This window comes from Pan paniscus, chromosome 5 (assembly GCF_029289425.2).
Source record: "Pan paniscus chromosome 5, NHGRI_mPanPan1-v2.0_pri, whole genome shotgun sequence".
Lineage (NCBI taxonomy): Eukaryota > Metazoa > Chordata > Mammalia > Primates > Hominidae > Pan > Pan paniscus.
The window spans coordinates 58,761,653-58,773,690 of record NC_073254.2 but is presented as its reverse complement, the minus strand read 5'-3'; the positions used below and the strand labels follow the sequence as shown (position 1 = coordinate 58,773,690).

At 54.1% G+C, this 12,038-nt stretch overlaps 1 protein-coding gene across 1 annotated transcript; it reads left to right on the top strand.

Moving 5' to 3' along the window:
- The first annotated feature begins 1,297 nt into the window (after window positions 1-1,297).
- On the top strand, window positions 1,298-11,498 carry NFKBIE (NFKB inhibitor epsilon). Its single transcript, XM_003833228.6, has 6 exons — window positions 1,298-4,712; window positions 7,031-7,133; window positions 7,860-8,082; window positions 9,125-9,213; window positions 9,382-9,621; window positions 10,377-11,498. Exons 1-6 carry the CDS (start codon window positions 3,931-3,933, stop codon window positions 10,440-10,442), a joined length of 1,503 nt encoding a protein of 500 aa, XP_003833276.2. The 5' UTR covers window positions 1,298-3,930; the 3' UTR covers window positions 10,443-11,498.
- The last annotated feature ends 540 nt before the right edge of the window (window positions 11,499-12,038 follow it).

Genomic DNA, 12,038 nt, shown 5'->3' with positions numbered 1-12,038 from the left:
CCACCCCACACTGCTTTTCCCTGTATCCCCTGGCACAGCAGGAAGGACCCTGACATTTATTCATTCATTCATTTCTGGATGTCTCCATTCAGTAAACAGGTGTTGGGTACCTATTGTGTGCCCAGTACAGAAATGAAACACAGTTTCCTTCCTGCAAGGAGCACAAAGTCTAATGGGGAGAAAAGAACATGAGCACAAATTCTAATGGGGAGAAAAGAACATGAAAAACAACCATTATGAAGAATATAATAAAAGCCATGCATGATCAATCTTGTGCATACACAGTCACTGTGGAATCCTACTATGTGTCATTAGAGTCTTTGACATACAGTAACTGTTCTCCCCAATTACTCACAGGGAACCAAGGCAGAGGGAGAGTGAATGGCTTACTCAAGGTCACCTGCTAGCACTCACAGAGCTAGTCCTAGAATTCAGATCTTTCCCACTCAAAATCTATGGGGAATATTTGTGGGTAGGAAGTTAGTTTGGGGCAAAGCCTCGATGTCTGATTTTGGGGGATAGGGTACAAACACACTGATCTGCCCAGGATGTTCCTTCCCCTTGTTGGGGACAGGAGAGCCACTGCTCCCACCCCTCTAGTCCCACTCCTGGCCCGGCCTTCATTTTACTACTCTTCCCTTTCCAGGTGAGGTGAAGGTGGCTCTCTGTCCACCTATTGCTTAGAGCTATCCAGCCTGCATGGTCCTCTCCAGGTTGATGGGTCCATTCTCCCTGCCCAGAGGAAGGCGGCTGTCCAGAAGAGGCGGGGGTCTGGTTCACTCCCTTGGCAGAGGCAGAATCTCACTTGGTGGTTCATTCCAGCATCTCCTGCCCATGCTTTTTGGGAAGCTGGCCTCACAGCTAACTCCAGCCCCTCTTGTTCCAGTTTCAACCCCTTCCCCCACAGAGAGCAGAGCCCCTAACCTTGGCCTTTCCAAACCCACAGAGGATCCTCTCGTGCTCCCCATTTAGGCGCCATAATCTTCCTCTTGACACCCACCCCCACTGCCTTCCTGTCTCCACTTCAAAGGGCTTTGGAGGAGGGACAGTTTAGCTCTTTTTGGCCAACCCTAGAGCTCCCAAGAGACAAAAGGCTACCCCTGCCTTCTCCATTCACACACAGTACCCTTCCCTGGAAGCTACAAGAAAGGGGGGTGAAGGAGGGGGCGGTGGAAGGAGCCAGCTGACCGGCTGGTCACCATGGAAACCAGTCCTGTTTCCTGAAGATGAGCCTAGCTGGGGTGGGTGGAGGTGGGGAGTGGGGGCACAAAGGGAACCAGAAAACAACAGAGAGAAAGACGAGGGGCCCAGCCTCAGAGAAGACTGGAGCTGAGGAGGCGAGGTCAGGTCCCTAACCATGCTGTGGCCTAAGTCAAAGTCCCCAGGTCACCCTTTCAGATAACACTGCAATGGTCCCCCTCCCCATTCCTGGAGTGTTGGAAAGGATTCCTGTCGAGAGTGCAAGCTCTGGTAGTGGGGCCAGTGGGTGACTCAATGCTGACCTCATGTGGCCATAAAAGGGACTGCCACACACCTGTTCCGGCTCAGAGCCAAACACCTGGCTGGGTTAAGTGGGTTTTTCCTTAAATTCAGCCTCTGTATGAATAAAAAGGAGGTCCTTGCACACTCCTGAGTTCTTACATCCTTGCAGAGGGCTCAGACACTGCCACCCTATGTGGTTTACCTCTTGATAAAGAAAAGAAGGTTCCACTAAAAAATATGTAAAAGTTTTGGATTAGATGAGAAGCCATCTCTGCACTTTCTATTTTAACTTGAGCAAGTCAACTCACCTCTCTGGGCCTCAGTTTCCCAACATTAAAATGGGGATGATAGTGTCAGATTTCGTGTGGATTTTTTTGTTTTTGTTTTTGTTTTTAGACTGAGTCTCACTCTGTTGCCCAGGCTGGAGTGCAGTGGTGTGATCTCAGCTCACTGCAACCTCCACCCTCAAGTGATTCTCCTGCCTTAGCCTCCCAAGTAGCTGGGATTAATTACAGGCATGTGCCACCAGGCCCAGCTACTTTTTGTATTTTTAGTAGAGATGAGGTTTCGCCATGTTGGCCAGGCCAGTCTTGAACTCCTGACCTCAAATGATCCACCCACCTCAGCCTCTCAAAGTTTATAGGCGTGATTACAGGTGTGAGCCACCGCGCTCGGCCAAATTTTGAACCCAGTTGGTCTGGGTCTGGAGTTTATTACTATACTTTTGCTGCAGCCTTTGAGGACTGGAGAGGAACATGTCAGGGGAGGAGACTGAGAACATCTGAAATCATGCTGACTCAAGGGAAGGAGATGCTTCAATTTCCCAGGCCTTTCCCCTCGTGGCTCCTCACTGGGCTTCATGCTCATTACGTCTTTCCCACTCTGGTCCTACATGGGGTTGAAGAACAGTGGGCCATCTTCTCCCCTCGGCCCTCCCCCAACTCTTCTGCCTCCAATCACCCCCCACAGACTAGGTCCTTCTCCTCTCACTATCTCTCTTCCCTTCCCATTCTCAGTTCAAATGGAAGCTTCCTTGCCTCTCACCCCACTGAGTAGCTGGCCCCACTGTGTGCCCCCACAACACCCTGTTCTCACTTCTGTCTTATCCCAACCACTCTGAGCTGTAATTGCCAAGGAGCTTTTTTAGGACCATGGGATTTTTTTGTTGGTCATGGGGGGTGGTTATTGGTTATTACTGTGATAGTCAGTTTTGCTTCCAGTAGAAAGAACAACGTCAGACATTACAGGAGACCTTCCATACATGTTTGTCAAGTAGGTGAATGATGGATGAATAAAATGAGGTTGCAGGGGAAGGGCCGTGGGAAAGCTGGCCTCCCCCCTGCAAAACGTTGCTGTCTACACTCATCCACCTTCCTTTCCCCAATGCTGGAGATGGAAAAGCTACATGTTCCCTTGGGGATAACCCTCTAAGGGCATTGCTGGCGTTAGACTGATAGCACTTGGAATAGTGGGGAGGAATGAGGGAATAAATCATGGAGCATGGGCTTAGGGCTCACTTGTAGTAGGGTGCTCCCACGGCCTTCCTAGGCCCAGGGACAGTGAAAGAGGAAAGATGTTTTGGGACTAAGATTGGGGCTGTGTTGGGGACCTGAGCAGAGTGCAACCCAGCATGTCTGGGGCCTCCCCAACCTGACCCCACTTCCTTGACTGCTGGGGTTGACCATAAACTGTAACTACCCAAGGCCAGGGTTTCACCCTTTGAGGAAGAAGAAACTCCACAACAACTTTGCTTTTTAGACAACAGTTTCCCTGAGAAGAGGCTCTTTCCAAAAAAACATTTTCATGCCCAATTCCATGTGATGTGGGACGTTGACACAGGAGACTGTCTTCCAGGACCCAGGAGAACTGCTCCTGTAAGATAATGGGAGTCCCCTTTCCCTACCCGTACCCCTGGGCACTGATAGGGAAAGATGAGAAAGCAAGAGAAATTGAGATAAATGGGCAGGGGATAGGAAGCAGTGCTTCCCCATCCCATCGCCTACATGCCCTCCCCCCAAAGATGCCAGCTTGTACAGACAATTAATAGATATTTCTTTTAAAACAAATGAATGATCCGGGCCCGGTGGCTCACAGCCTGTAATCCCAGCACTTTGGTAGTCCGAGGCAGGCAGATCGCTTGAACCCAGGAGTTCGAGACCAGCCTGGGCAACGTGGCGAGACCCCCGTCTCTACTTGTAGTCCCAGCTACTCCAAAGGCTGAGGCAGGAGAATCGCTTGAACCCAGGAGGCGGAGGTTGCAGTGAGCCGAGATCAACCACTGCACTACAGCCTGGGCAACAGAGCAAGACTTCGTCTCAAAAAAATAAATAAAAATAAAACAAATGAATTAAGAAATAGAAGTGAAAGAAGGAAACAGTACATGCGTGGAACTAATGAATGGAGTGAAGGAGGAAGGGGGAAAGAGTGAATGAATGAATGAATGAGTGAATGAATCAACGAAGGAGTGAGTCAAGGCCCGGGAACCACAGACTCCAAGCCTACGCAGAGCCCGGGAAGGGGGATTCCGGAGGGGCGGGGCCTCTTTCCGGAAGCGCCCGCCGGGGGCGGGGAGGGGGCGGGGCCACCCGCGTGAGGCGACCCTGTTGGCCCGGAGGGGCGGGGCGAGGAGGAGGACCCGCTTGGGCGGTTCGGCTGCCCACAGTAACCGCTGGGTGGACCTGGCCAGCGCTCCGAACCTTGTCCTCGCTGCGCGCCGGCCCCTCGGAGCCCCACAGCCCGGGAAGGAGGCCGCCGCGGGCCGGGCGCCCGCTCTGCCAAGCGGACCCGCAACCCGGAAAGGCGGCGCGGCGGAGCCTGGAGCCGGATCCTGCTCAGACCGGGCCCCGGCCGGCCAGAGCCGCGGGCATGTCGGAGGCGCGGAAGGGGCCGGACGAGGCGGAGGAGAGCCAGTACGACTCTGGCATTGAGTCTCTGCGCTCTCTGCGCTCCCTACCCGAGTCCACCTCGGCTCCAGCCTCCGGGCCCTCGGACGGCAGCCCCCAGCCCTGCACCCATCCTCCGGGGCCCGCCAAGGAACCACAGGAGAAGGAAGACGCGGATGGGGAGCGGGCTGATTCCACCTATGGCTCCTCCTCGCTCACCGAGACCCTGTCCTTGCTGGGGGGCCCCGAGGCTGAGGACCCGGCCCCACGCCTGCCACTCCCCCACGTGGGGGCGCTGAGCCCTCAGCAGCTGGAAGCACTCACTTACATCTCCGAGGACGGAGACACGTGAGTATGGGGGCTAGGCTGAATCGGGATGCTAACTCTGGGCCTGCCCAAGAGCCGCAACAGGTCGGGCACCCCCACTCCCCCGTGAAGATCCTTCAAGTCCCCATTCGCTCTTCCAAACTCCAGACTTAACTCTCAGCCCACTTTTGAGGTCCAGCTAGGCCATGGAATCATCTCTGTCCTCCCATTTCGGGGTGGGCAGAGCTGGCAGGACCCTTAACCCAGCCAGCATCTTGGAAATCTACCAATAATCCACCCTTAGGAAGAGAAAATTCCCCTGACCAAGTCCAGTTTTTTTGTTTCTTCTTGCTGGGGAAGGGGACATCCTTATTTGCTCAATATCTGGGATTCCCAGTTCCTGACCTCAGAATGCTCTGTCTCAAGGAACAACAGGTGCCAGTTACAGGTTGCCAGTCGGGGCCAGGAAGCTAGGCATGGGGAGTGCCACCAGGGTGTAGGTTTGGGACTGGTCCTCAGGAGGACGGGGTGAGCCAGGCTGGGGCACTCTTGCCCCAGCAGACAGACAGGCGGCTGGCTGCCCCAGCTTACTTCCTCCTCTGCTAAGAAAGGGGAAGTGAGGGCTAGAGTCAGCGTCCCTGACATCCTCTACCTCCAGAGCCCCCAGTCCCACTAACTGTCGTGTCTCACTCCCTCACTTAACCCTTCCTCCTCCAGACCCAGATGGAGTTTGGTGGGAGTGGGCCAGAGGGCAGTTGAAGTAAAAGGCAGTTGTGTGGGATGGGTTGGCCAGTTGAGGATTTAGCCCCCAAGGAAGAAGAAAACATTGACAGAGGAGGGAAAGGTTGGGAACTGGGGATGAGAAATAGAGTTGGGGAGGGCTGGAATCCCTGGTCAAGGGTGCTCATATAAATAGGAGTAGGGGAGGCAGGAGGTGGCTGTTCTAACCTGCTTTTTGGAGATGCAGGGTCCTAATCCTGGGTGGCCATTGATAAAGACAGCTGGTGGACCCAGTGGGTGGGAGAGGAGTGACCCAGTCCTTTCTGTACTCTGCCTGGATCACCAGCCCTCAGGCCCAGAACCCCAAGGTTTTGGGGGCTGCACGCAAGATACCTCTGATGACCTTTGATCCAAGGAGAGGGGACTTTTGACATTGCCGTCTTTTGTTAGCCTCTCAGCCCCAGCCTTTTCCATCTCTAGTTAGAAGCAGGTGTTGTGTCCAGATTGGGTGTGTGTGTGGAGGGGAGAAGTGTCCGGGCTCCCCAGCGAGTCCCCAGAGAGGAGGGGGCACTTTCCTCCCTCTGTTGGAGGTGTCTGGGCTGTGGGAGGTATGGAAGTGGGAAGAGGAAGTGGGAGGAGGGGATACTGGGGGAGAGAGGGAGGTGGCTGCAAGAATGTGACCCAGAGAGCAGGCCCTGGCCTAGGGGATTTCCAGAGCAGTTCCTCCCTCCCTCCGTCACTCTCCTGGGCCTCTCCTGCTGCCTGCTGCTAAAGCCTGCCACCCTCCTGCCCAAGCAGCCCCCTCCCCAGCCCAGACGGGCCTTTTAGCCAATCTACCCCCCTCACTAATGCCCCAAGGCAGCTGTCCCGGCCTAGACCCTCCATCACTGGCTTTCGTTTTCCCCACCTGACGTGGGGAAACCCCAAGACTGGAACTTCCCCTCCCAACTGCCCCCATTACCCCTAGATTAAGGTTCTTGGCCCCCTCAACAAATACATTTTCTGCACTACAAAGACCTCCTCTTGGAGGTGCACACAGGAATGGAGGGCCTCTGTTAGGCCCGACCTGGTCTGTGCTATCTGAGAGGTGCCTCTTGACTCCCAGGGAAGGGCAGCAGGACAGGATGCTGCACTGTCTCCTTGCTCCTCTTCCAAGAGTTTCTGTGTCTCTCCCTTGGAATGTGTAACACTGAGTTGCTTGGGGGTACGGGGTGACCCTGCAACTGTCTCCTTCTTTCCTGTGTGCTGGGGTGGTGGGGTGCTTAGCCCTGGAAACCCCCTCTGGACTACTTCGGCAGCTTTCAATTTGGCTTTGAGCTGCAGCTGGCTCGGCAGAGCCCTGAGGGCAAAGAGGAGTGGGTGTGGGCAGGCTGGACAGGAAGGCTGTTGTCCTGTCAGCACCCTGCCCACATGCCCACCCAGCCAAGGCCCTCCTGAAGGCCAGCAGTGGGAACTTGGAGCTCCAACCCTAGGATCCTGGCTTCCCACACCAACCCTCACTTCCTGGCCCACACTCTCACTTCCTGGACCTACCCTATGGGTAGCTAGTTAAAGTTTGATGTGTTCCTTCTAACTCCAAGACCCCAACCCACTCCCTCTGGCCTGGGCCCTAACTCTAAGCCCCGCCTCTGCTCCCCTAGGCTGGTCCACCTGGCAGTGATTCATGAGGCCCCAGCGGTGCTGCTCTGTTGCCTGGCTTTGCTGCCCCAGGAGGTCCTGGACATTCAAAATAACCTTTACCAGGTTGGTGGCGAGAGAATGTTATGCCCAGATACCTGTTTGTGCCCTGGCAGCCATTCCCAGCAGCCATACCAGTCCAAAGGCTGCTCACTTAGGAAACCATATGCCAGACACTGAGCTAGAAACTGAGGAGACAGACCCAAGTAAGACATGGCCTCTGTCCTGAGGTGCTTGCATCCTGGGCTGGGGGACTTGTATCAACAGCTAAATACACAGCCTGGTGACAAGAGTTGTGATAGAGACACATACCAGCTGCTATAGGGTCCAGTGTCTGTGTGCAGCAGCCAGGGAAGGCTTACAGAGGAGATGCCATCTGAATGGAGCCTAACAGAGAGTTTTGCCAGGGAGAGACTGCCCGGTGCCTCTATCTTTCCTCCTGCAGCTGTATCTTTCCTCTGTTAACCCCTGGGGGTAACAGAGGTCTCCTCACAGGGTGAGGGGCTAGACTCTCCTCCTACATGTCCTTTCTCCAGGGCCTAAGGTGACTTACAAGAAAAGCAGAGAGCTACTTTCTTCACCTTGCTTCCAGAATTGGGATCCCAAGAGCTTGGTGGGGGAGGGGTGTGACAGGGGAAGGGCTCGGTAGTATTTCCTTGGAAGAACAGGTTATGGCCTTTATAAGCTGCTTTCAAAGAAGATGCTGGCAGCTGGTGATTCTTGAGCCCAAGCATGTTCCCAGAGGTGGGAGCATGCTGCAGTGGCCCCATGACCCTCTATTTGTGCCTCCAGACAGCACTCCATCTGGCTGTACATCTGGACCAACCGGGCGCAGTTCGGGCACTGGTGCTGAAGGGGGCCAGCCGGGCACTACAGGACCGGCATGGTGACACAGCCCTTCATGTGGCCTGCCAGCGGCAGCACTTGGCCTGTGCCCGCTGCCTGCTGGAGGGGCGGCCAGAGCCAGGCAGAGGAACATCTCACTCTCTGGACCTCCAGCTGCAAAACTGGCAAGGTGTGGACAGTCTTAAGGGCCTGTGGGATGAGGAGGGCATAGGAGATAGGGACCTCACTCTTGGGGAAGGGAGGGTCCCAGCTTGTCCATTGGTGCCCCTCCCACTGTAAGCACATAGATATTCAGTACATCTTTGCCAAATGAATGAATGGATGATTTGATTTCGAATTTAACCAGTACCTACTGCCTGCTGAGAAGAAAACTAAATCTTGCCCTTAAGATACTTAGTTTAATAGAGATTAGATGACCTGATTCATTCATTCAACAGAAATGTACTGAGGGTTTTCTATGTGCCAGACGTTATCCTAGGAGCTACACTTGCATCTGTGTGCAAAATAGAGAAAGATTGAGATGAGCAATAAATGTAAGAAGTGAACTATGTAATATGTTAAAAGGAAGTAAGTGCTGTAGTAAAAAGCAGAAGAGAGTGAGAGGAAGGAATGTGGGGAGTAGGAGAGTTGATATGATTGTTAAATAGGGTGGTCCGGGAAGGCCTCATGGAGCCAGTGACATCTGAATAGGGCCCTGAGGGAGGTGAAGAATGTAAATTTGAATCGAAATCTCTATTACTAAGCAAGGGTCGGGAGTGTCCAGACTAGAAAGGAGAGCAAAAAGGCCAGGGGAGCACAGAAGGAAGCGGCCCCTGAGAAAGGGCTGGGGGCATGAGGATCTTAGGTGGCTTTTCAGAAAAGGTGGCTTTCAGACTGGGCTTGAAGGCAGGTTGTGTGTGTGTGTGTATATGTGTGTGTGTGTGTTGTAGTTTGTGTATAGGAGGAGGGTGTTCTTTGGGGGTGTCACTCAGCAGCCTGACCCCTGAAGCATGAAAGTTTCAATAACATGACTCTGAAAAGGTGGAAACTTTGAGTTCCTTTCCCCTTAGACTTTTGAGGGGGTTTTGGGGTTTGCATTTTAACAGTCTTGTGATTAGAGACATTGAGTGGGCTGTGAGTCCCTTGGGGCTGAGTGGTAGGGAGGTCCCAGAAGAGAGGGAGTTGGTGGATGCAGATCAGCAGCCCTCACCCTCACTCTCACCCCATCCCAGGTCTGGCTTGTCTCCACATTGCCACCCTTCAGAAGAACCAACCACTCATGGAACTGCTGCTTCGGAATGGAGCTGACATTGATGTGCAGGTGAGACAGCCAGCAAAGCACTGCCCGGCCCAGGGCCTGCCCCCACCTGACACATCCCCAAGTCCCCTGCCCAGCAGTCAGAAGTGGTGGCATTCACTTCCTTATCCAGAGCCCAGGCCCAGCACACTGCCTCTGAAGGCCTTGGCTGACATCCTTATTCCTCCCCAGGAGGGCACCAGTGGTAAGACAGCGCTGCACCTGGCTGTGGAAACCCAAGAGCGGGGCCTGGTACAGTTCCTGCTCCAGGCTGGTGCCCAGGTAGATGCCCGCATGCTGAACGGGTGCACACCCCTGCACCTGGCAGCTGGCCGGGGTCTCATGGGCATCTCATCCACTCTGTGCAAGGCGGGTGCTGACTCCCTGCTGCGGAATGTGGAGGATGAGACGCCCCAGGACCTGACTGAGGAAGTAAGTGGCATATGCTTTGCTCTCCAGGGCCTCGCACACCCATAGCAGAGAGAGGTTCTGTCATTAGCTGAAAGGGCCAGGGAGCCAGGAGTCCTGGGGTATAACCAGGACTCTGCCACTGACCAACTGTGGGAACTTGAGCCTGTTTCCTTAGTTGGTCCAAGGAGCCAAATTTGGACTCTTACAGGAACCCTGCAGTTAAAGTGAATCAGTGAAGTTGGCCAGATATGAGACCATGGTGTGGTGAGGCCTATAAGAACCCAGAGAGCCATCCCTGAGGGTCTCTGTACTCAGCTTCAGCAAAGGCTTACAAAGCAGGAGTGTAGGCCCAGTTTTTCCTGGTCTTGGACTTTTTTGAGAGGTGAAACTCAGATTTTCTGTACAGTCTTTCCTATTTTTAAATGTTCAGTGTAAAAAAGAAACCTAAATGTTCTGCGAGTACCCAGCACCCCCCCACCCCCCCCCAACAACAACAAACAACTCCAGGTCCATGGGCTGGATCACCTCTAAGGGTCCCTCCTAACTTGGATATTCTGGCATTATCTTAGAAAAGGAAGGCTTGTCTAAGTCCTCAGGGCTCTGCCAAGCCCAGAGGGGCCACTATTTTGAGGATTCGTGTGAAGATTTGTTCCCTGATGGTCTTCAACTGTCATTTGGTGGGGAGGGAGTGGCCCAACAGGTTTCCCTGGGTCCCCTTTCCCAAGTCACCTTTTCCCATGTCCTCTGATCTTGCTTCTCTCCATTCTCCTTCTCAGTCCCTTGTCCTTTTGCCCTTTGATGACCTGAAGATCTCAGGGAAACTGCTGCTGTGTACCGACTGAAGCCAGGCAGGGTCTGGGATCCTCGGGGCTCCACCTCCCCATCTGGAAGCCGGAGCCATAACTGCTGCAGTTTGGGCCCAGGCTATGTGCTCTTCTGGTGCCCTAGGGACTGCTGTGGCCAGAGCCTGGGGCCAGCCAGTACAGTCCTGAGCTGAGGAGGAGGGACTGCAAGTGGAAGAGAGCCAGTCTGGAAGGAAGAGCTTTCCAGGTGGACAGGGATTCTTGGAAGACCCCCAAAGCCCCAGGTATCCTGGGTGAAGCCTGTTTGCCTCTCTTGAAAATGGCAGGTGCTCTTGTTTTACCCATGTTGGGTCAGCCTGAAACTGCCAACCAGTAGGAAGCATGGACTCTCCTGAGTGAGAAGAGACTGAAATAGGAGCAAGCAGAAGAACCCTGAGAGGTGTCCCATCTTATTGCTGTTGAGGACCCTGAAACACCGTTGTTTAAAGACTTCACACAGAAGGCTCTGAACTGAGCCACTGGGGAAGGGAAGTTTCAGTAACATGACACTAAAATGGCAGAGACGTTAAAAAAAGTTTTTCCCTTCTAGAGCTGTTTTGCGCGCATGCATGTCTGTGTGCATTGGGGCTTTTTAGACAGGCCTGCCCTGTGACTTTGTGGTAGAGGCAGAGAGAAGGAAATTATCCCCTGAGCACGGTAGGGCCTTGCTGGGTGGGGTCAGAGGCCAGTAGTTCCAGGCCTTTCTCTGTGTCCAGCACAGACCCTTGTCCTTGCTGTGGAAATGATGAGGGATGGAGGGACAGGAGGAAGAATGAGAGGACACACGCCCTGGAGCCCTCACCACTGCCCTGGGGGTTGCCATCTGGAGGAGCCTGGGGATAAGGGTAACCCAGGGAGGCTGGGCACAAGGGAGCTGACTCCACGTTTTTCCCCCCATTCCTCACCTTCGAGGGCCCTGCTAGGTCACCCCTATGTTGGCATGAAGAGCATGGGGCAATAAACCAGCACAGTCTCTGACCACTTGGAGCGTCTCATCCAGTGAGAGAGACAGCCGTTAAAAGCATAAACATCCAAATAAAGATGTCTTTACAAGTTGCAGTGGGTGCTATGAAGGGAAAAGAATAGTGGGAAGGAAAAGGATGGAGTCGGTAGAGGGTCATACTTTGGGTGGTCCGGGAACCCTCGCCTGAGGAGTATCATCTCAACTGGGATGTAAGGATGAGTAAAGGGATGGGGACAGAGCATTAGGGGGAAAGCCTGTGAATTAGAGGAACTGAGAGCAAGCCAGTGGGGCTTCACAGCGGGCGAGTGAGTGGGCGAGGAACGCGGGCGAGGCCATGTAGAGCCTCGAAGATCATGGGAAGTGGGACAGAATTACTACCCAGCCAACAAAGGAAGGAGACACCTTCATCCTGTCAGAAAACGGGGAAACTAACAGAGGAGGGGCTTGGGATGCAGAGCCTCAATGTCCTGTTCACAAGATGGCAATGGTCACCATGACCTCTGGGACGCTTATGAAGGGCGATGACGAAGCACAGGGGACGCGCCGGGCGGGCGCCTCTTCAGGGCTGGGGCTCCCCGCGCCCAGGGGCAGCCCAGGTCCCCGGAACCCAAGACGCGTCTGCCTCCGGGCCG

Coding starts and splice junctions, on each gene's coding strand:
- NFKBIE (XM_003833228.6), top strand. CDS start 3,931: ATGAATCAACGAAGGAGTGAGTCAAGGCCCGGGAACCACAGACTCCAA. Junction 4,713..7,030: donor ATCTCCGAGGACGGAGACAC/GTGAGTATGGGG, acceptor CTGCTCCCCTAG/GCTGGTCCACCTGGCAGTGA. Junction 9,622..10,376: donor CCCAGGACCTGACTGAGGAA/GTAAGTGGCATA, acceptor TCTCCTTCTCAG/TCCCTTGTCCTTTTGCCCTT.